The sequence below is a fragment of the Gracilinanus agilis genome, chromosome 4 (assembly GCF_016433145.1).
Source record: "Gracilinanus agilis isolate LMUSP501 chromosome 4, AgileGrace, whole genome shotgun sequence".
NCBI classification, from domain to species: domain Eukaryota; kingdom Metazoa; phylum Chordata; class Mammalia; order Didelphimorphia; family Didelphidae; genus Gracilinanus; species Gracilinanus agilis.
In genome coordinates this window covers 358,485,006-358,510,784 of record NC_058133.1, presented here as the reverse complement: position 1 = coordinate 358,510,784, position 25,779 = coordinate 358,485,006, and the positions used below count along the sequence as shown (strand labels likewise).

Sequence of the window (25,779 nt, the reverse complement as noted above, 5' to 3'; positions counted from 1 at the left end):
AACGGAATGGAAAATATGCACTGGCCCCTAACTCTGGAAGCCAGCAAACATTTTTTTCTGGAAAAAGGTAGGTAGAGCATGGCAATGGCAACTGCCCTATACGCTATGTATGGCACATGTTAGCATTTCCAACCTCTGATGTTAACAATTCCTGAGCAATCATTTCTATTCTTCTAATTCTTCTACTCACATCTACTGAATGAGAAAAGATGAACACGGATCAGTCAGATTTCTCATTGTGAGTAGTGCTTAACTTGGTACATAAGACCCCAGTTATAGAAACTCTACCAATGTCGGTCAGCACCTTCTGGTCTTTGAGAGTTGTACTTTGAGTACTAAAGAGATTAAGTGACTTGCCTAGGGACACAAAGGCATTATGGGTCAGTTATGGTGCTTAAATTTGTCTTCCTGGCTTTGGGGGTGACTCTCAATATATACTATGACATCATGCTATATTGCCTTTCATAGGCTTCAAGCTATTAGAAATTCAAAGACAATCAAACAGTATTGTAGTTCCAATAATAAATGAAGTCAAAAAGCAATCTGGGCGGGGGGGCAGCTGAATAGCTCAGTGGATTGAGAGCCAGGCCTAGAGATAGGAGGTCCTAGGTTCAAATCTGGCCTCAGACACTTCCCAGCTGTGTGACCCTGGGCAAGTCATTTGACCCCCATTGCTTACCCTTACCACTCTTCTGCCTTGGAGCCAATACACAGTATTGACTCCAAGGTGGAAGGTAAGGGTTTTAAAAAAAAAAAATCTGGGGGTATTATATCCATGAACCCCAGGGCAGCTTCCAGGAAACCAAAGTTGTTGGGTTTTGAAAAGTATGTAATTACAAAGCTGAAATGTAAAAGAATAAAAACAGGGGCACTACCAGGAGTAGAAATTGTGGCTTAATTGCTTCTTGGAAAATAGGACTCACAGACAGATGAATCTTTCTCAATTCTATGGGTGATACATGGCCAGCCTTAGCTGGTAGAACAATTTGTCTGGTTAATTACAATTACTAAATAAAACAAATTTATAAAACATTAACTTCTGTATCAATTTTAAATCTGATTGGAATATAGTCTTTTGTTGTAGCAAGCTTACATGAAGTGCTAGGAAAAAAATTTAAAAAAAATATATATATATATAAAGACATTATAGGCCACGAGTAGATCCCAATCTCCTCATGAAATATTACATAAAAAAATTCAGAACCCTAAAATATTAGAGTTGAAAAGAATGTTGGAAGTCACTCAATCCTAATTCTTTTCCAGCTCAGGCATTTCTCTTTAGGTGGGAATCTTGCCTCTGTCTGAAAATTGATACTGAGGAGTGCTCATCTTATAAGGGCAGAGATGTTTTGTTTTGTTTTGTTTTGTTTTTCATATTGATTTCACTAGCATAATAAAAAAAACTCCAAAGTGATTACTTTTCATGGTATATAGGAAACACAGACTAGTGAGTAAAACTAAAATGTTGACAAAATTTTAGATTTATAAATGACAAAAATAGCAGTTTTAAAAAAAGTATCTTTCTTGTTTTCAAGTAAAGAATACTTTTCTCAACAAGCTCTTCAAGAAAAGGCAGGTCCACTTAGGGACAATCATATAACCCCATTCTCTTATATGACGACGTTAAATAACCCCCCCTCAAAAAAAAAAAAATATATATATATATATATATATTGTGTGTGTGTGTGTGTGTGTGTGTGTTTTGTCCTAGTATGAATGAATGCCAAGGGCTCTTTAATAGTGGTGATAGTACAACAGTCAAGAACAGACTTAGAAATTACTTCCTTGATAATGTTTTGTAGTGCTTTTTTAAGACAGATTGAATTGAAGAAATTCTATCTTAAATGAAGATAAAAGCTTTATGAGTGTGTTGGCTCAATAAAATGTTCCAGAACCTGGCAAGACCTCTTCCTTTAATTCCAACAAACTAGATTTGGGTAACAGAATTTAAAACTGAAAAAAAGACTTAGAGACATTGAGTACAAAAGTTTCAATTTATAGATGAGCAAACTAAGGACCTGTGGGGAGAATATGCCTTGCCCAATGTCACAAAAGTGAGTGATAGGCAGAGTCAGGAATATGAGACCAGATTTTCTCATCCAAGAAACAGAGTTCTTTCTATTACACCACAAAATATTACCCTCAGAGCCAAAAAGTATGTAATTTTTCTAGTTAAGGGGTCCCCAAGGATAAAATACAAATTATTTTACTGGCATTTAAAACTTGAGTCCCACATCACCAAGTACCTATTGAACATTATGAATTAGATATTGCAAAAGAATCTCAACTGAACATACACAAAATAGAACTCGTCTTTCTCCCAAAACTTGTGTTTTTTCCAAACTTGCCTTTTACTATTTCTAAAACATAAATTTTACTGATGTCTTTTTTTAGACTAGAATTCCTCTCATATCACTCTTCTTCGCCCTTCCAGAGAGCCATTCCTTCTAACAAAGAATTGTTTAATAATGAAAAAAAGAGAAGTGAAAAAAATTCAGCGAAACAGAGCAACAGATTGAAAAAAAATCTGACATTATATGAAATGTTCACATGCATGAACCTGTACCTAAGAAAAGGAACAGGCACAGGTGTCTTACAGCACTTCTTTGAGGTCATATTGGGTAGTTCTTTACAATTTTGCAACATTCAGTTTTGATTATTTTGTGATTGTTCTTTCCATTCCCATCATCAAAAGTCATTGTGTATTTTGTTTTCCTGACAAATTATGGTAAATGAATATAATCAAATACTTTTATGTTGTAAGAAACATAAAACATAATGAATATAGAGAAACATGAAGAGATTTAGGTGAAACTGATGCTCTACTCATTTCTTTTCTTTAAACCCCTTATCTTCCATCTTAGAATCAATACTGTAAATTGGTTCCAAGGTAGAAGAGTAGTAAGGGCTAGGCAATGCGGGGTAAGTGACTTGCCCAGGGTCACACAGCTAGGAAGTGTCTGATTTGAACCCAGGACCTCCTGTCTCTAGGCCTGGGTCTCTTTCCACTGAGCCACCCAGCTGCCCACCCCCCACTTGACTCATTTCTAAGCTGCTGAGTCTCAATACTTATCCTCTCTCCAACTATTTATTGGCCATCTCAAATTGGATGTCTTATAGACATCTTAATGCAACATGTCCAAAACTGAACTATATTACCTTGCCCCTAAAACTTTCCCCTCTTCCTTATTATTGCCAAGAGCACTAGTTGTCATCCTTGCCTCCTCATCCTCTCTCCCCATTCAAGTCCTATTTATTTGACTTTCACAAAGATGCCCCTTTCTCTCCACTTAACATGTTGCCACCAACCGGATGCAGGCCATCATCACCTCATGCCTGGATTACTGCAATAGACTGATGATTGGTGTCTCTGCTTTATCTCCATTCTAATCCATCTTCCTATCAGCTGTCCAACTCATCTTCCTCAGGTCTGACCAAGGTACTTCCCTATCAATGAACTCCAGTGACTCCCCTATCACCTTCAGGAACATAAATAGAAAATTCTCTGTTGGGTGTTAAATGACCTCTATAACTTGGCTCCCTCCTACCTTTCCAATCTTTTTATACATGATGCCCCCTTTACTCCACCCCCCCACTGCCCAGCCCCACCATGTATTCTTTGAGGCCTCCTCACTGTTTCTAAGATTAGATACTCCAATTTCTAACATTAATGGACATTGTCCCCATGCCTAGAATCGCACCTGCTTCATCTCATATACTTGTGGGACATCTACAGTTTCAGGATATGAGTTCAATCAAAGTCCAGTAAAAGATATCGAGGAGTGGTCAGAGGGGCAGGAGAACCAGGAGAGAATAGTGCCCTTATGAATGACTGAAAAGACATTTATTAAGGAATTAGTATGTGCAAATCCCTGCACTAACTTCTGGGGATACAAACAGTTCCTGTTCTCAAGGAGCTCACATTCTGATGCAAGAGATAATACATAGAGGAGGTTTCAAATGCATGCCAAATGGAAAGGTCCAGTAATTTTTAGGGTATAACAGCAAAGAAGACATGAATGGTTCTTTAATGTCATTTCTATTCATAAAATTCTATCTGTTTCTTATGCTGAACAACCATATTGTGCCAAGGGCTTTGGTGGTGAGACCATTCTTTTCTGGGTCTTCACTAGTTGAGGCTGTTGTGGAGGCAGAGGCTGAAGAATCTGTAGAAGCAGTTGCCAGGTGCTCTCTCTTCAGGTCTTGCTTCCCCGGGGATTGGGCTGGAAGCAGGACCAGACCAGTTGTCCAGGATGGGGCACAACTAATTCCCCCAGCTCTTGAACTTACCAATAATCAGTTGGTGGCAAGGATTATGTCCCCTTCTCCAAAGGGGTTGCCTTCCCTCAAATTTTGGTTGCATTTGCTAGACTAGGAATAGAAACTGATGGCTTGGGGAGGGACTGAGGTACTACTATTCCAAGTACCCTGGTCCAGTGTCCTATGCTGTTTCTGTTGGGGTTTGAGATAAAGTAGTAGCTATATTCTTTTCCTCCTGGTAGAATTCAGGACCTTAAGGTCAGAAATGGTTTCATTTTTACTATAATACCCAATTTCTAGCATACAGTAGTTGCTTTATAAATGTTTATTAATTGAATGGAAGGAAATGATCTGCTTGAAAAAAGTAATCTAATTTTTATAAGGGTTAAATATTAAATAGAAGGGGCAGTTGGGTAGCTCAGTGGATTGAGAGCCAGGTCTAGAAACAGGAGGTCCTAGATTCAAATCTGGCCTCAGACACTTCCCAGCTGTGTGACCCTGGGCAAGTCACTTGACCCCCATTGCCTACCCTTACCACTCTTCCACCAAGGAGCCAATATACCGTATTGACTCCAAGATGGAAGGTAAGGGTTTAAAAAAAAAAAAGAAATGACCTTTCCATAATTTGTCATATGGATACTATCATCAATAACTCAATAATTAAAAATGCTTTTTTGTCTAAGTCACTTTGTCCTTAGACAGTGAGAAAGCAGTCTTTCTTCAGCACTTGTAGCGTGCTGAGCATTATAGTAAGTACTAAAATTCTGACCTGCATTCATATAATGTTTTTAAGTTTGTTACAAATGATACTTTTAGGAAGTGTTGCTCATTTGTTGAAGGTTTTATGTCATTAATTTCTTGCTGAATCTGTGTGTAATTACAAATTATTCCCACCAGGAATGATAGTGCTTTTATCAGGCAAAATATCACCAGTTGTATTTGTGAATGTATTCTGTACCAGTTCTTTCTTCTCGGAGGAGAATAAATGCAGAAATAAATTAAAAACAGTAAATACAAACAGATCATCTGTCAAAATAAAGCAGGTTTTTTTGGAAACTGAACATAGGAACACACAACACTAAATGAACACTTGTCAGAATATTTCTGCAAATAATTAATTACTTTAATACAATGAGGATATTCTTCTATTAACACAATCTCTTATAAGCGGATACTCATTACTTTCTAACCATCTGTCACCACACCTCCCCAAAAAACTAATTAGGTTTAATTTAATGATACATTTTGAATGTGAACGTTGGGGAGAAATGGTTTAATAAAGTTATCACTGATATTTAAGAAGGTTCACAGGGCAAAGTAAGGAAAAAATGATCTTTTGCCTTCTAATAATTGTCCTGCATGGCTTTCTACATTCTCTTAAATTATTAGATGCTAAATATGGGAGGGGGCTCTGACTTACAGGTAGTAGAGTTTTCCAGCGGCAGGAAGTGCCCTTTTCCGATAGTCTGTTCCAGAATCCAATTGAATTGTGTTGCAATATTTCTACAAAGCAAATAAAATCACTTGATTAAAATAAACTCTTGCTAAAGGCAATAATGGCTTTCTTTTTTGTATACATAAATTTGCCTCTCATGAGAAAATAACCTAAAATGTATACGCAGAAAATGATAGAATTTCATTAAAACACATGAAATTGAAGTAGCAGCTGCTATCATAATATAACTGAAAAGTTAAATATTGCCTTGCAAAGCAGAAGAAATAGCCTGCAATATTAGTAAGTAAACAATAAAAACAACAACAAATGTTGCAAGTATTCATTATTTCAGCTACATTATCGATTAAGTGGGTTTTGTGGATAGTTTGGAAGTCAGGTGATCTTTGTGTCATGGAAAAATGCATTTCATGGCACAAGGCAAGGTCAATTCCATGCTCCTGCTCCAGCCATGGAGGGGACAAAAGGAGGCACAGGCCAAAGAAATTATAGTTTTAGACCTGGAAGGAACCTCAAAGAACATCCAGTCCAATCTGTAGAAGTCCAGGGAGGTTAAGAGACTTGTCTAAGATGATGATGAAAATAAAAATACCAGGCATTTACATTGTTTTAAGGTCAAGTTCCTTTACAGGTATTGTCTTCCTCCATTTGAATGTGAGCAGGGACAGCTAGGTAGCATAGTAAGAGAACTTCAGGCCTGGAGTCTAGAGGATCTAGATTCAAATGTGGCTTTGGGCATTTCCTAGCTGTATGACCCTGGGCAAGTCACTTAACTCCCACTGCCCAGTCCTTACTGCCTTTCAGTCTTAGAATTGAAACAAAGACAGAAGGTAAAGGTTAAAGAAGACAAAGAATATAAGCAATACCTAATGAGTTCTGAAGGTGACCCAGCAAGATAAGACACTGGGCACTAGGGTCCTTTCTTGAACTAAATTGCCAACCATTCAAACTCCACTTCAGAGTGCAAATCTGATAGGCTGATCATAGTGTTTGAATGACAAAAACATATTTGCCTAAAAGACTATATTAGGGAGAACGAACACAAGGCAAGGGCTCAAATGGAGGCCAGAAGAAGCAATACAAGGACCCTCTAAGAACTCTGGTATCGACTGTGAGCCCCAGGAGATCCTGGCACAAGACTGTCCTTCATGGGGTGCCTGCATCAGACAAGGCACTGAGCTGCATGAGCAAAGCAGAACTGCAAGAGCTCAAAAGAACATGAGATGCACACATTTAGAATCACCTCCATCCCACATGTTCATGTGGACTTTTTTGAGCCCAACTTGTAGATCCTTCTGAGCTCACACCAGTCTGATCTCCCACAGTCAGATTCAGTCACAGAGTGCCATTCTGGTCCTCTTCCAGGATGAAGGACAAGGAACAGAATGGAAGCCTCTGAAGACAAGGATCCCAGAGTACTTAGCACAGTGCTTGGCACACAATAAGCACTTAATCAATACTTTGCTTATCTAGCTATCTAGGAAGCCCTTCACTACATGATCTTACTTGATCACAGAGATGTTATATGGTAGAAACTGCATTGAAAATCAGGTCTTTTGTCTCTAAATCTGGAGTTCTAGGGAGGGACAAAGTAGGGCCTAGGTTTACATTTAGCACCATCTCCCCCAGATATCCTAAAGCCTCTGTCATGCAAATCCTTTCTCCAGGTCACAGTCTGGGATATGCCTGCTTCAAGAATCCTTCATCATTAGAAATGTATATCTTTCCCCTAGTCTTTCTGCCTATTCCCTCCCCTCAATAGCCAAAAACTTCAGGGAATGCTGTGGTATTGGGAACAGTGTCCTTCCCCCACTCCACCCATGCCTTGGTCACAGATGCACTTTGGTTTAGGTCACAATTCTTGTTCTACGCAGTATGATTGTTTCATGTATATAAAGTTTAAGTTTGACATTTTAAAGTCAAGGGGTATGTGCTATATATTACTTTACCATGTAAATGGATTTGTGATCTTCCTGTTCTAGGCATCCTCTCCATCGATGAAGCCTATATCTCATTTACACTCTCATCCTACATAATTCTTGTTTGTATGCTCCCACAGAGGTTCTCCCCAACACACTAAAGACTCTCCTCTAAAGTCCTCAATTTGTAAGTACTAGGGCAGCACTTGGGCTGTCTATCTGTTATCCTCTGTTCTTACCACATGCCCAGTCTTCCTTTTTCAATCATACACATCCTTGATAAATATTGGAGAGTGTATGAAATATATTAAAGGAAAATTGAATGCACATTTTTCTTCAATCTAATTTTTAAAAAAACCTATAAATTAATTTTTATGTAATTTATTCACTATATCCCTCTTAGCAAAAACTTTTCTTCTTTTCTCTTTTTTGCTATTAACAAAAATGAGGCCAATGAAAGTTATATAAGCTTCCACTTTTTTTCTGAGTAACTAACTTCTCTATCGTGAGAGTGATTAAACTCTACAAAATGATTGCATTCTTACATTCACTAATCACCACCAAGGAATACCTAATCAGCCACAGAGGAACTTTAACTACAGCCCTTAGATGCTAGTTCTTAATTGTCACAACTACAATAACTCACTTCATGTTTCTATATTTTTTGGAGTTATGATTCACAAATATTCAGATATTACCCATTTGGTTTAGTCTTCGCACCATGAATGCCCTTCCCCCTTTAATTCTCTGGGATATTTACAAGACCTGTGACCTTTTATCTCATCCAATTCAAATGCATAAAATTAATCAGCCACCAAACTGAATTTATTTTTGAACTAGTTTGTATATTTATATATACAAAGGACAAATACAATTACACAATCTGAAAATGTAATTAAGGAAGTTGGGGATGGGAAGGGAGAATAGGCTAATATATCCTCACTGGTATCTAAGCAGAAGAAAGGCCTTTAACTTTAGAAGGCAAAAGTATAAACTTTAAGATAAGTCCATCATTTAAGGCACTTTTAAAGTTTATATTTTCAATATGATCTAATATGTACATTTCTAGTTAAAAAAATACATTAGAGTCATTTCAAAAAAGTTACTTCACAAATATAATTTTAGCCAACTTTAATCATTTGACTATCCCATAATAATAATATTACCATATAATATTATATATAATCACAGATAATCACAGAACAAAAAAGAAGACAGTGAATATTGTAGGGAAGTACAATATAAAACTATATGCTAAACCCTGTAGGAAAAGTTTAAATGAAAATCTTTTCACTTTAAAATTTATATTATTATACATTAGCTGAAATATACTCTCTACTACTATTCTTTTTGTAAAACAAGACTTGTTTTTATGTTTATTTTATTTTAATCAACTAATTTGTTTATTTAAAAACCCTTACCTTCTGCCTTAGTGTCAATTCTAAGTCAGAAAGAAGAACAGCAAAGGTAAGGCATTTGGGGTTTTGTGATTTGTCTAGGGTCACATAGCTAGGAAGTGTCTGAGGGCAAATTTGAACCCAACTCCTCCCAATTCCAAGCCTGGTACCCTATCCACTGTGTTACCTAGCTGCCCCCAAGAATTCTTTTTAAGAAAAGGCCAAAGGAGCAGCTGAGTAAGCTCAGTGGATTGAGAGTCAGGCCTAGAGACGGGAGCTCCTAGGTTCAAATCCGGCCTCAGACACTTCCCAGCTGTGTGACCCTGGGCAAGTCACTTGACCCCCATTGCCCACCCCCATCACTCTTCCACCTATGGGCCAATACACAGAAGTTAAGGGTTTGAAAAAAAAAAAAAAGAAAGAAAAGGCCAAGTGTCTTGCTTGAAGTCATAAATACACTAAGTCTAAAAGTCTGGATTTGAACCCAAGTCTTTTGCCTCCAAATCCAAAATTCTAGCAGGCCGAAATGAATGCAATTACCTAATTTCAGAAATATCTTGACATTCTCAATCTCATCCATTTCCATAGAGGATAAGTTCATGGATCTAGAGTAGCTTATAGTTATCTAGTTTAGCTTTCTCCTGAGCTATGGCCCTGCATCACCAACTAGACATTATCAAACTCAACATGTTCAAAACAGAAGTCATCATCTTTTCTCCAAACCTCTTCTGAACTTCCCTATTTCTATTGCTGTCCAAATGACTTTTGTTTTGTATGTACTACTTACACGTCAGTACCACATATGACATAAGCTCTTGAGGACAGGGACTGCTTCATTTTGTCCTCACCTCCCCTGTGCCTAGAACAGTGTCTGGTACATAATAAGCTCGTCACACTGAGTTTCTGACTGAATCCATGTGTTATTAATAGAACAGTCAGCACACAAAACTTCTACTGGAATGCTTTAGTAAGGTTCACACCAACATTCTCACAGGAACTTAATTTATCCTAATCTATATCTAGCTCACGAAGCCGTTATGATGTTCAGTGCAAATGGACATCAAGCTCTGTGCAAATCATGGGGTGGTTTACAGGTGTCAGGTATTGGGGGGCCAGGCAGCAAGGCGAAGTGGAGCAGGGGCTGTCTCACGGCGCTGCTTAATGGACGTGCGGCCCTTTGCGAAACGTCGAGCGCTAACTCTAGTCTCCTCGAGCTGGCTCATCACCGTGCCTCACTGCGGGCAGTTTCCCACTGCAACCACGGAGGAGGATTTCAAAAGGAGAAGAGCTTCTCTTACAAAGGCTGCTCCTCCGAGTTTTCTCTACCTTCCTTTCTCCACGGATACCGTGTCTTTACCCTGTCCTGTGTAGGGTGATGGAGTGCATTCTAGGTATGGGGGACTCCCAGCAGGGAGGTAGAAAATGAAATGTGCCTGAGGGACAGAAAACAGACCAGGCTGGCTGGGAGGTAAATAGAATAGGAGAAGGTCCAGGGCAATAAACCTAGAAAAGTCTTGAAACACCAGATGGTAGAGTTTATATTTGGTCTTGGAGGTACCTGGGAACCACTAGAGTTTTCTGAACAAGAAAGTAGTATGATTGGACCTGTAATTTATAAATAGCAATATGGTAGCTGCATAGAATATGGATGGGTGACTTAGGTAGCTCAGTGGACAAGGAATAAGACCTAGAGATGGGAGGGAAGTCCTGAGTTCAAATCTGACCTCAGAGCACTTCCTAGCTGTGTGATCCTGGGCAAGTCACTTAACCCCAGTTACTTAGTCCTCACCACTCTTCTGCCTTGGAATCCATGCTGGTATTAATTCTAAGGTGGAAAATAAAGATTGGTTGTTTTTTTTTTAAGTGAGAAAGGGCTGTTATATTTGGCAATTAAGGGAACTATTTGGAGAGAGCAGTTTCAGTTGAAGAATGAAGTCAGAAGCAGAACTAAGGAGGATTGTGAAATTTGTGAGAAGAGAGGATGCAGTGGTATGCCTAAAAAGCAGCAGGATATAGGATGGATGATAACATGAGGGAATGGTAGAGGCCACTAAACAGTTTTGTTGTGTTTTTTTTAAGTAGCTGGAAGAGACCTGAGTATATTTGTAGGCAGCAGGAGAAGAGCGAACAGATATGGAGAGATTGAAAATTAGAATTGATGAGCTGAAATGGAGTTGCCTTTGGGGAAGGGAAGGGTCAGAGATTTGTAAGTAAATCATGGTCTTTTCTTATTAGTTTACTCAGTGCACTGGGAGATTTATGACAAAGAATGCTACCCACCTCCAGAGAAAAAACTGTTGGAGTCAAAATGCAGATCAAAGTCCACAATTTTTCACTTTAGTTTATTTGGGTTTTTATTTGAGTGTTTCTTGGTTTTGTATGATTATTCTCTTATAAAAATAATTAAAATGGAAATATGTTTTGCATGATAATACAGGCATAACCCTGATCAAACTGTTTGCCAGCTTCAGGATGAGGGAGGCAAGAGAGGGATGGAGACAAGTTGGATCATATAACTTCAGAAAAATTAAGTGGAAATTTGTTACATGTAACTTGTAAAATAAAATATTGGAAAACTCTGAAAAATAAATAAAAAGGGTTCAGCTAGTCCTCATACCAGAGGTGCTAGTCCTCTTTGAACACTAAGACAAAATAAAATAAAAAGTTTACTCAATGCATTCCAGGCTAAATTGAGTTCTCTCTTTTGATTCCCTAAGATCTAGTTGAGTCTTAAATTTATCCTCATTAGCCTCAGGTTGAAATTTCTCACAGCCACATGCCTCAGTTCTCTGCAAATTAATTTTTGTTTCTCCTAGTACTCTGCACTCAGGTCCTTACTCAGTTGCTCCAAGCCTGTTGTCTCCTATTTTACCAGGACATGAAGGTTATATTTTCTTTTTCAGTCAGTTCTTTTACAAAGTTCCTATTTTAGAGCCCCTTAAATTCTTTGTTTATTCTTGATCAATTATGTTATTCTCACTAGCCAGTCTCACTCAGCCATTCTCAGGGTAATGCTTCCTTTGACATTCACTTCTAGAGCACTGCTCTTTCTAGGCCACATTTACACAGACAGAGTACCTGCATTTTAACCACAGTTAATTTACTTGGCTTTAGCCAGACTGAATACCTCCAAGTCCAGAATGGAATCCCCTAGACCAGTGATGGGCAAACTTTTTAAAGAGGGGGCCAAAGGAAAGGAAATGCTCCTCTGTCAGTCTGTTTCTAAGGCAACTCTTTCGAAGTTTCATTGTATTGTATCCTACTCATTGTATTTGTCAGATTAGGAATAATGTGCCGCTGGATAGAACATTTCAGGGGGCTGCATCTGGCCTGCGGGCCGTAGTTTGCCCATCACTGGGCTAGAATGTCTCCTATATGTAATTAAGAAATTTTGTTGTTATCATTCAGTAATTTTAGTTGTGTTTGACTCTGTGTGTGACTCAGTAAGTTTCTGAGGCCAGATTAATGTTATACCTACTGTGCCTATTAGGAAATGGCCAGCCATGAGTCAAATTTATAAGAATACAAAGAATTCCACAGTTGATAAATGGTCAAATGACATGAACATGCAGTCCTCAGAGGAAGAAATTAAAACTATTTATAGTCATATGAGAAAATGCTCCAAATCACTATTGATTAAAGAAATACAAATTAAAACAGCTCTGAGACACTACCCCACACCTATCAGATTGGCAAATATGACCAAAAAAGAAAATGATAAATGATGTGGGGAAACTGAAACACTAATACACTGCTGGTGGAACTGTGAACTAATACAACTATCCTCAAGAACAATATGGTACCATGTCCAAAGAACCATAAAACTGTGCATGCTCTTTTACCTAGCAATACCACTACTGGGTCTGTTTCCCAAAGAGATCAGAGATAAGATAAAAAGTTCTACCTGCACAAAAATGTTTTTAGCAACTCTGTAGTGCAGTGCCATAAGAAACAGTGAATAGGATGAGTTCAAGAAAACCTGGAAAGACCTATATGAACTAGTGCAAAGTGAAGTAAGCAGAACCAGGAGAATAGTGTATACAATAACAGAAATATTGTATGATGAATAACTATGGAGGACTAAATTATTATTAGCAAAACAAAGTCCCAAGATAACCCTAAGGACTCATGAAAAAAAAAATGCTATCCAAAGCTAAAAAAGGAACTTTTAGGATCTAATTACAGACCAGAGCGTGCCATCTTTCACTTTATTTCCTTCATAAATTTTTTATTGTATATGTGATATATTTCTTTTGTCACAGCATGAGGAATATGGAAATATGTATTGCAAGAAAACACTGGTATAACCTACAACAGATGATTTACTGCCTCAGGGAGGGAGGTAAGGGAGAGAGGGAGAGAATCTGAAATGTAAAATGCCAGAAAACAATTGTCAAAAAATATTTCTATAAATATTTCAAAAAAATAAAAGAAAAATTCATCCTTCTTTAAAAAACTCAACCAAAAAACTGGTTAAAACAAAAATATAAATAGTCATTAATGAAAAGTAATGTCACCTTGGAACTTGTAATACTTTATGAAAGTATACTGAAATTATTATTACTCATTTTTCTATAGTAGTTTAAGGATTATAAAAAAGACTTTCCTCACAACAACCTTACAGGTAGGGTACAAAAATTTTTTTTTTTACATTTACTTTATTAAGAAATGAAGGCTTAGGAAATTTAAATTGCTTTGTCCAAGGCTGTAAGGCCTTCCAATGTGAGAGCCAGAATTCAAATACAGTTTTTCTGATTCTAAGATCAGGGTTATTTCCCTATTCTATTCTGCCTCTGGTACAAATAGGAGTAGCATGGTCTTCAGGGAGTCTTGGAAAAGGAAAGCTATAGAATAAAGATTTGTCAGTATTTCTGTGTTTCTCCATCACTGTCCAGGGAAGTAGACACACTGACTAATGGACACAAATATTCTAGTCTCTGTGGCAGCAGGTAAATTTAAGAAAAAGAAGAAAAAAATCAAAAAAAGCGGATTTACTAGGCTATTAAAACTTTAAGAATGGAGAAGGAAATGGCAAACCGGGCCAGTATTTTTGCCAAGAAAATCCCATATGGGGTCATAAAGAGTCAGATGGACCTAAAACAACTGAACAATAGCAAAACTTTAAGAAAACTATGTTTACAGATATCCACTTCTTTTACTCTAAAATTCAGTGTATATTATATAAATTTGTGATTATTGACAAAACCACCCAAGTACCCTGATTCTGGGAAGGATAAGTTATAGCTAATTCTGGTATATCAAGTTCTTATTCTGATTTATAAATATTGGATGGTTTGTCAGTTCCTCTGATTTAATATTTTTATAAGGTTTGGGTAAGAAAAAATTAGCATCATTCTTCTATTTGTTTAAAGAAATATTAATGAAGCAAAACAAACTGCTTATGTGATAAAAAATGGTTGACATACAGCAGAGGATCTGGCATATTGGTGCTTAATTAATGCTTATTGACTTTACACGTATGTTGTGCTTTAATGTTTACAAAGCATCTTACATACATTTTCTAATCTGATCCTTGCCACTATCCTGTAAGGTAGGTAGGGCAAGTAACATTACCTCCATTCTGCAGATAAGGAAACAAGAGTAATTTGTTAAGTAATTTGAACATTGTCATACCTGAGATAGGGTTAGACATATGTTTCAAAATTGGTTCCTTCTGGAACTGAGTCCAAAAGTTCTTTCCACTATACTATTCTGCTTCTGATGATGAAAGAAGACTTTGGCTAGTTGGGAAAAATATAGGAAGCTTTAGGCACAGGATAGGCTCAGGAGAAATCTTAGGTGCAGTAATAGGAAAAACTAGCACAGAAGAAATTTTTTTTTCTGGAAAAAGCAAAAGACAAGATCAATGAGGCAGGAGAACATCAGCAAAACAAAGTAATTTGGGTTGAACTAGGGGTAGTCTGAAGGCCTGTTTTATATCCCTCATGGTGGCTGGATAATCCTAGAATTTTGAAGAATTTAATTTTCTGATTTAGTTTGAAAGCAGTAAGTTTTCATATCTGATTTCTTAGGTTCCATGGATGTTTTTTTTTTCTTCCCAGAGCATTCTCTCATTGTCCTAAATAGTGCTAGTAGATATTTTATCATGAGCTCCTTGTTATATCAGCCAATTTCTTGGTGATTAGAAAGATCATTCTAATTCTTTCACTAAAAGTAAACTAGGTTCATGAAAAAAGATAAAAGCATCATCATCTGATGGCATACCTGATGAAATTATAAAATGTAGAGGTGAATCACTGCACAAACAGGTGTAGGGTCTCTTTCTCAGTGTTTGGAACTCTGAGGTAGAATCATGGGTCTTCAGAGACACCATCATTATCACCATCTATAAAAGGAAAGGTGAAAAATCTGACTGTGTTAACTGTTACTGAATTATAATAGCTCTTGGACACAATGCCAAGGGTTTATTTGGTTTACTATATTGCTAATTATGTACATTCTAAATTTTAGAGTATTGTCAGACCCCAACAAATTAAGTCATATATCACTATTGTATAATGCCAAACACTGGAAAAACCTAAGGACAACATTGAGAATACTACACCACTTCTGTCAACTTGATTAGCAGATTTGATTTTTAATAATTCCCTATTTATAAACAAAGTCAAACCCTTTATCTTCTGTCTTGGAAGAGACATTAAGAATTAGTCCCATTAAATCTGTCTTCCTGGCTTTGGGGGTGACTCTCAATATACACTATGACATCATGCCATATTGCCTTTCATAGGCTTCAAGCTATTAGAAATTCAAAGACAATCAAACAGTATAGTAGTTCCAATAATAAATGAAATCAAAAATCAATCGGGGGGGGGGCAGCTGGATTGAGAACCAGGCCTAGAGATGGGAGGTCCTAGGTTCAAATCTGACCTCAGACACACAGGACAATTATTAGAAGGTGAAAGATCATTTTTTTCCTTACTTTGCCCTGTGAACCTTCTTAAATATCAGTGATAACTTTATTAAACCATTTCTTCCCAACTCTCACATTCAAAATGTATCATTAAATTAAACCTAATTATTTTTTGGGGGGAGGTAGAAGAGAGGTAAGGGCTAGGCAAATGGAGTTCAGTAACTTGCCCAGAGTCACACAATTAGGAAGTGCCTGAGGCCAAATCTGAAGCCAGGACTTCCAGCCTCCAGGCTTGGCTTTCTATCCACTGAGCCACCTACCTATCCCTGATAATTCTTCATTAATACACATTAACCAATACATTTATTTACAATCTAAGAAAACCACATGCCTGAATGGCTGGACAAATGAGCAATGATGAAAATTAATTGATTTCATTTCCCATCACAATTGATAACATAATAAAGGATCTTACTGGCAGGAAGTTTTAAATGATTATATTTAATCAGCTATGATCTTTCACTATAGCCTTTCAGACCACAAGACCACAGATTCAGAGTCAAAAGGGACCTTAAAGGTCATCCACTCTAACTCTCATTTTACATCTGAGAAAACTGAGGCCTAGAAAGATTGAGTGACTTGTTGGATTAAGCAAGAAACAAGCATTTGTTAAACATTTGTTATGGGGGGCAGCTGGGTGGCTCAGTGGATTGAGAGCTAGACCAAGAGATGAGAGGTCCTGGGTTCAAATCTGGCCTCAGACACTTCCCAGCTGTGTGATCCTGGGCAAGTCACTTAACCCCCATTGCCTAGCCCTTACCTCTCTTCTGCCTTAGAACCACTACACAGTATTGATTCTAAGATGAAAAGTAAGGGTTTTTAAAAAAACATTTATTATGTGCCAGGCACTGTGCTACATACAGAAGCTCATATAAGTAGCAAAGAGGAGATCTGAACCCACATTCTCTGATACCAAAGCTACCTTGGAGCAGTACAGATCAGAGGACATAGCCAAGAACAGCCATATTTATACAAGTGCCACTGTTTCATATGAGCTAATAAAAAATAGTTTTGCATTACACAAAACCTATAATGAAACAAAAATTATCAACCACACAAGACATGTCTTTAACTAAATTCAATCATAATAATTATTCTGATCTAAGTACTTTGACTTTGCAGTGTTGAACACATTGCTGACCACCAATGAATCAAATGCATTCTCAAAACTTTACCATGAACTATATCCCATTGCAAGATTAGGATCACTTATTAATTCCAACATAACTTTCTGATTTATTACTATGTAAATTCAACTTTACTACATGACTTCTAATGCTGGAAAATACATAAATGAAGCCACTACCCAAGTATCAAACTAATGAAATTGTCCTGATTTGTACAAAGTTATTATAGTGGAAGTTAAGTGAAAACTCAAAAACGTGTGCTCTGTACACATAATGGATACTGACAAAGTGAACATACCTAGTGGCTTTTTTTGACACAAGGGGATGTTGGCTGGCTGAAACTATGGTCATTGTAAATCTCTAGCTTCAGGACATAAGTAGCATTTTTTTTTAAATTTTTTTTTAAAACCCTTACCCTCCATCTTGGAGTCAATACTGTGTATTGGCTCCAAGGCAGAAGAGTGGTAAGGGTAGGCAATGGGGGTCAAGTGACTTGCCCAGGGTCACACAGCTGGGAAGTGTCTGAGGTCAGATTTGAACCTAGGACCTACCATCTCTAGGCCTGGCTCTCAATCCACTGAGCTACCCAGCTGCCCCCAATAAGTATCATTTTAAATTAATACTCACTGCTTTTTTCCCTACCAAACCTGTCCAAAAATTCTAGTATTCTCATCAGGAAAGAAATTTAAAAAGAAAACGATAAACAATGTAAGAATAATTTCTACACTACTTAGAAAATCTCCTTTACTCATTCTTCCAACTAAAAATTCAAAACTATAGTTGAGTTCCCATATCATAATATTTTTCTTCTCTCTATCCACTATTATATAGTATGATATAAAACCTCCAAATGAAAAGGAAATTTTCTAATATACTTTTATCGATTTATTTACCATAAGATCATAGATTTAGAGCCAGAAGGGACTTTGGAAGTAAGGTAAATTTGCTTAGAATTTTCTTTTTCTTTTAATAAATGATCCAAGATGGTTAACTTTTCTGCCTAACATATATAACCACACTAAAGTCTATAAATACATGTAGTAGAACTTGGTTAATTTCTATCATAATCACAATTTCCGGATTAGTAAAGGAATACTCACAGTTATAGAATGCATAATTTAACAAGATGACCCTTGTTCATTTACAGACTTGATTATGAAGGAGCTAAGTATCTAGGATAATGTTTGTGAATTATCTGAACTCCAATTCGACTTTTTATTCCCTCTTTTTTAGTAATTTTGCCATTCATTAGCATTTTTATTAGAGAATGGAAAGTGCAGGCAAAGGAAGGTAAAAACTCAGTTTTGATACTTATTAGTAGCACTGATGAAGATGATTGAAACTCTAGCTAAAACAAGGTCTGGGAAATATTGGGTTCATTACTTGGCACCTTCTAAATAACTTCTAACTATGGATAACTGAAGATTGGTTATATTTTAATATAAAAGAGAAGGCTGAAAAAACTGACCACTGGTTAAATGAGACCTGGCCTCTTCCTCATACAGAGTTACTTTGTAAATATTGCTGAAATTGAACTAAAGTGAATCAAGACCATGGGATGAATGTTGGCCACAAATAACAAAAGCCATTCTGAGCATCTTAGGTGATAGTAGCATTTAAAATAATAAGCAAAATAATATTTGACATATACTGTATCATATATAGAGTAGTGTATGTGCTTGGTACTTTAAGTTTACAGAATACTTGGGTCATAACTACATTTTGTGAAGTTGGTGATTTAAGTAGTTTTTAATCTCAACTTCACATATTATGAAACCAGGAAGAGGTTTTTCCATGATCATAATCTAAAAGATTTTAGAACCAGGACCCTAACTCAGGATTTTTGACTTTCAAGATTAGTGCTTTTTGTACATACTATACCATAGTGCCTTGGGGCTGTGAGTGTAGCAGAATGAAAAATCCTCTGTCCTGGGAGTCAGGCAGCCTCAATTCTAGTTCAGGTAGAAACTGACTGGTTAGCTCTGTGTGATTATGGGAAAGGAGCCAAATTAAGTTTTCTTTTCCTTATCTATAAAATGGAGGACTTGGAATAATGACTCTGATAGTCTCCTTCAGCTCTAAAATTCTATAGCTCTCTATATAAAATATTTAAAGGAACAGAAAGGCTAGTTTTACTTTGTTTCCTTTGTCCCTATCCACAGTGAGAATTGTTTTAGGCGGCAACCAAGCTGTCCTAGATGGATAGAACCATTTATCTCAGGGAATTATCTCAGGGAATTATCTCACCCAATGTTTCTTCACCACCACTTTTTTTTCTCTCTTAAGCAGATGTGACAATCTCTACTCATTACTTTTTTTTTAAATTCTGTTCAGCTAGCTTTATTTTAGACAATCTCTCATGTGCACATATCCTCTTTAATCCCCCTTCACTAATACAGTTAGTTCATGAAAAATTCTTGCTACCCCTACCCTTTTTTTAATTTGGGTATCCTTCAAGGATTTTAATCATAGTTGTATGAAAAGCAATAGCAAAATATGTATATCAAGAAAAAAGAAGGCTATAATGTTTCAAGTGAAATAAAGAACCGGGACATTATTCTACAAATCCCATTAAAGTATCAAAAAAAGTCTTTTTCAGAGTTTCCACAAAAATCTCCACCTACCTTATCTTTCTAAAGTTAAATCTGCTTTTCCCAAGATAAAGTTTCACATTTAATATTGTTTTCTGCTTTGTTTCATTAATATCATTGTAACATTATTATTTTCTAATATTTTCCACCTACAGTTTTACATTACATCTACAGCGAAATTTAGCCTATGAATTAAATGGTTTTTATGAAGTTAGCCTCCAGCAGACTGTGTGGAGGATTGTGGGAGGATATGGGAGGATTATAGGAGAAAAGGGTCTCTTAGGATGGACAGGTCTAGATGAGTCATATGTTCTGCACCCCTGCAAGGAGCATACACATCAATAAAATCACAGATCTGTAGAAGTAACCAAGTCTCAAAGTTTGTAAGCTACTTTTGGAGAACCACAGAACTATTAAACTCTATAGTATAATACAGTTAATAAACTGATTTCATCTTAAATATGTGACAATTAACATGATTCTGCTGTTACTATTAGCTAGAGAATATAATAAAACTTCCAAGTGTTTTTAGGGGAAAATTATAGAACATGAGAATTGCCAAAATGAGAATGAAGGTTCAAATAAGCTGAAATGCTATTAAAAACAGTAAGAGCATCTCTATAATAAGCCAAGAGCTCCTTTTCATAGGTTTGAACCTAAGCACTCAGATATACAGCATATTTTATATTAGTCACACACATATGTTTATGTATACCTACATATATTTTAATATAAAGAAAGCATACAAAGAATTCCATGGACAAATGGGGAAATATAAGTGGCTTGCATCTATATTCTTAAATGCAGGATTATAGCAAGTGAATATTTAAATTGAACTAAGCGCTCCTAGTACATTACAATTCAAATGAAAACAACTGGATCTACTAAGATCAGAAAAAGAAATTCTTAGATATTTTGCAGTCTAAAAAACTTGGCCAAACTATTGTTCAATATGCACACAGTTTGTGTCTTTATGCTCAGATGTTGTTGAAACAGCAGACTTAAAAGAAATAATGTCAATGAATCCTACCAAGCACTATACATGACCTCTGGGGTAATTAGCAATCATTCAAAAGCAACAAGACTAAAATGTTCTATTCTTTATTACTGTCAGCTCTTATCTTGATCAGCATTTTAATAAAGATGGTTCGTTTCTAAGACAGTTTCATGAATCAGTCATAATTACATTCTGACATGCAGTGAATAGTAAAGCAAAACTAAATATCACTTCATCAACCTTTCTAACCTTTATGCAAGTATTAACTGTAAATAATTTTTACACAATCCTACAACAGAAAATCTGCATATTTCTTAGCTTTGTACATACTTTACCCCAAATGAATTTCCTGTGACCTATACCTGAAAAACACAATCAGCCATAATTATTCAGTCTTGTGAGATGTTCAGGTGTTGCCTTTCAGAGTTCAAATCAACTTCAAATACAAAAGGCTACTTTATTCTGCCTAATGGCAAAATATGCAAAATGGGTTAACTAGCCAAAACCATTTCAGAGCATGGTGGCTTAAAAGAAATAGTTGACTGTTTTAACTTTAATAATAAAAATGGCATAAACCCACCCCCCACCCCCAAACCATCACAATAAAAAAAATACTTAAGCAATGCTCAATTAAAAAAAACAGATTAATATATTACTCATTAAGAAATATGTAGCTCACAACAAATGCACATGGTCCGATGGTTAAAATATAGCAAAAGCAGCAGCAAAATTTAAACACTTAAGTATTAAAAGCATTTGAAATATAATTTCCAGGTACCTAATGGAAAACTTTTCAAATCTTTTATCAAAAGACAATAAAACTTGGATACATGAAGCTACCGTTGCATACAATGTGACATGTTACTGAGAACACATCAGTTCTCTTGTAAGCCTCAAAATGCTGAATTCCACTTTTTATGTAAAATTAATTTAACATTTCAGATGCTATAATGTGAAGAAAATTTAGCCAGCAGGCATATCAGATACTGTATCTCTACTGATGCTATTTCATACTTCGGAGAAATAAATAAAGAATACCATGTTTTCTCAACAATCTTTTTATTTCTTCTCAAAACAGGGCAAAGAATAAATGGTCTGGGAGGGAGTGGATTAGCAAAGTTCACAATTCTCTATCTTGTTTCCTGACATTTCCTTGCACGTAGTAGGTATTCAATAACTGCTTATAGCAGAACTGAATAGAAACAAAACTGCTAGTCTAAAAAGTAATTCCATTGTGAACTATCTATCACTAAGCTTTTATTCCTTAGGTACGTTTAAGTAGAGCAAAAGTTTTTCATACTATGTCCTCATTTAGCATTTCATCTAATCTTTTAAAAAGCTCTATCCAAGGGAAAAATCAATCAATGTTTCCAATACATTTTATTGCTCTGATTTTATTTTTAAAGAACAAAAATGTTCCCAACAGATATTAAAGAGGTTTATACTGAAATGCAAATGAACATGAAGATAGCAAGCAACATTTCCATACTGCATTAAAGCACACAAATATATAATCTCATACAAGAACAACTCTGTGTTTAAATTGTCCATTTCTGTTTCTTTCCTGGATATCACTCTATGCTCTTAAAGTAGGTGAAAGCAGAGTAGGGAAAAGAAGTGTTGATTTAAGAAAACCAGAATGTTTTTTTTTTCTTCAAAAACTGTGATTAAGATTTAAACAAAGACTAAAGATGGCTTACTCTTAGATGAGGTCCACTACCTCATTACCAACAACTGAAAACTTCTGATGCATTTTGTTTCGAGAGACTCCCAAAGTCCTTGCTGTAAAGCAGACTGGGGGGTGCAGGGTCCATTCACTCTTTCTGTATCACGACTATTATGTAAGAAGCATAAAACACTGCCTTTATGCTGCCAAGACACAATGACTCTTCCTACTTCAAAGCATTTTTGCCACTAGGGTTTTTTCTTCAAAATTTATTCAAGCTAAGGGCAGAGAGACAACAATTCATACACCCTAATTACGCCTAATTATCTATTCCCTTTTTTGACCAACTTCGGCCAGTGTTATTCGCTATCTGGGTTTCTCACAACCTCCCTTTGCCCTGTCCACCCAGCCCAACAGTAAAGTCTTTGAAGAAAACAGTTGTGGCTTTTTAGAATTTTCACAATATAGAGTTTGAGCAAACGAAATAATCATTCTATTAGTTTTGACACATTTATGTGTTAAATATGAAGACTTCTTGGTTAATTTGGCAAATTCCTCACAACGGTTCATGGTTAGAATCACTGGTAACACCCTCTCTTATAGGAGCTTCTCCTCATGCTTTCTTTTCATGATCTAAATGAAATGTTTATTGGATTAAAGTTCTTCTCTGCAGACCTCCATGGTGGCCTGTGACAAAGAGCTTAAAAGCTTTATTAATTGGCTTGAGCTTTCAGGGAGGGGAAAGAGAAGACCTTATTTCACATTACATCACAAGGAAAGAAAACTGCCACGTGTAATTAAACTAATTTATCCTGCTGTCCAAAGAACCAACTCCTACATATCCTCAATATACTTCCACTAAATCGTTTTTGTAATCCAAGAAGTGATTCCCTGTAACTTAACCGAAAAGAATTATTTATGAACCAAAAGAGAAGAAACTTGAACCCCAAGAAATGCACACCAAGTACTGTGGTCTGTGATACTGAATTAAACAAATTATATTTGTTTTTTTTTTATTTCATGGTAATTGGGAGGGATTACTAAAAATTTAGCTATTTTATATAACAGATAATGAAAAGATTATAAACATACCCTTATATTGGAAAAAAAGTATTAACTTGGTAAACTTTGCCACATCTTGTGATAAATGGGCAGAGGCATGAGGAATATATTAAAATAAGTGAAATAGTTGTTTTTCTAAGATAACTATATCATGTTATTATTAAATGCTATTACTATTATGTGCTATTACTAAATTAAGTTCAAAGAACCAGCACAAAAATCATTTTTAAATGCTTTATAGATTAGAGACAATTACTAATAATTTCACAACGATACACCAAATTAGTTAGCTCATTTATATTAGCAAAACATATTGTATTAGTATTAATCTGTTCAACTAAAATTGTTTATAATTGTCAGTAAGTCAAATACTTATTTTAATGTATTGAAATGCTACTTCCCCAGAACAACAACCTTTTTTGATTTTGCAGTCTGCTCTGTCATTCTGATTTTATTTTTTTTTTCTCATCAAGTCTCAAAAAGCTATCTTATAGGTGATGAAGACATCACACATGCAAAGAGTTAATCCCAGCAGCTGACTCAGGTGCCGGTGAGATCCCCGGAGGTCAGAGAGCCTGACAATGGCCTCAAACACTGGTTCTGATTATCTTACATCATGAAAGCTTTGGTGCTATCTTAGGGTTATAATGAACAAACTGACAAATCAATTTCACCAGTGAAATTAAAATCTTGGAGAGAAGATGGCAAATATCAGCTTAGCAAGTCAACAAATGCTAACGCAGGTGGCTGGACAAAGGCTGAACAATAAAACATTTCAACTGAGGACTAGCAGCAGTTTTTCTATAGTCTGTAACTGTAGGTTATTCCAGGGTATCATTCTCATCAAGTTTATGTTCAAGCAGTTAAGATTCCTAATAAAAACTCCTTAGAAAACTATCACCAACATAAACATTTGAATAGAAACATTAAAGATCATTCAAAAGACATAGCCATTACACAAAAATTAGTCAACTAGAGAGAAAAAGAGGAAAAAACCCCACCAAATCAAGTCAGAAAGTTTTCAATCAAAAACCCTTTTAAAAATAGGACTGTGTTGGATTTTTCCTTTCAAAAAAAGAATTAAAATGGATATAATAAATGCTAGAACTTTATTTTCTCTCATTTGTTCATCTAGTTAAAATTAATGAGTATTTGAGAATGTGCATTTGGTTATTTTTGACATTATTTTATAACAATATCAATGCTCTATACTCAATCCATCAAAATGACAAAACAAGAGCACATATTCTATGTAAGAAACTTGGGATAGACAACATATTTGGCAGTGTTAAAGTGCATGGGCATAACAAAAAATTTAAAGTTACTGATAAACACATTATCACATAAAAACATTGTATACATTATTACACAGAAACATATTCCAGAGGGCAAAAACAAACCAAAAAAAAAAAAAACAACCATACTTCTGATTTGCTAATCTGCAAAGCTGTATATCTATAGATTAAAAAAGTATCAATGAAAACAAAAATGAAATTTAGGTTGAGAGGTTCCCTTTAAAAAAAGTCTACAAAGAATATGAGTACCAGTGAAATAAGTTGTGACTATCAAAAGTTTTTAACAGAATGAATAAAACTGAATGTCTTATATAAGTGGAAAGTGGGCACTTTTCTCTAGCTGGGATTTAAAGGACTTCTGAACTCATAATGCAAATTAGTACAAAACAAAAAAATATATTTTTGTGGACTAAACAGATGTTCATTCCAATTTCAAATAGGACTTATCTGGTCTGAGATTGCAGAAATAAGATTACTGGTTGAAAACTTTCAATGTATACCAGATCAATTAAATTACCAAAGAATGGTAATAATAGCAGGCAGTCCAGCTGAAATTATCACAAGAAAAAAAAATCCACTCTTTTCATAAAAATGTCATTTGGCCCCTACTTTCAACTATGAAAATTCTAATTAATGTTTACAATGCACTCTGTTAATGATGCTTATACCATGGAAGGATTTTTAAAGTATTTTCATGTTTTAAAAAATGTGTGAAAATGAAAGCACCTTTCCAAAGGCAGCTAATCATAATTAAATTGATGTATTTCTAAAGGTACTGAAACCTTTTACATTTATACCTGGACCATTTTCTCCTTTACAAATCACTAAGCTTCCTCTCTTCTATCAATGAAATAGCTCTTGAAATCCCACCTTCTCCATGACCTTCCCACATAAATTGTTCTGATATATGATTTCTATTATAAAAAAATTACCTGCTTCTACAAAAATATTTCATTAATGCATGTGGCCTGTTTAGAAAGCTATATATTTGTCTGTGTGCCTTTCTGAATATTTGTAGAAATTGTCCATTAGGCCTATTGGTTTAATGTCCATTAAAAGTTGCCATCCTTTGGAGTGTAGA

The 25,779-nt window shown here is 35.8% G+C and overlaps 1 protein-coding gene across 2 annotated transcripts in view; it reads right to left on the bottom strand.

Moving 5' to 3' along the window:
* The window catches only part of AFG1L (AFG1 like ATPase), a 217,422-nt gene that overhangs the window by 52,465 nt on the left and 139,178 nt on the right, over window positions 1–25,779 (bottom strand). For both annotated transcript variants that reach the window (XM_044676669.1, XM_044676670.1), the window contains exon 8: window positions 5,681–5,763. In XM_044676669.1, the coding sequence (XP_044532604.1) occupies window positions 5,681–5,763 (83 nt within the window). The remainder of the gene's footprint in view (window positions 1–5,680; window positions 5,764–25,779) is intronic.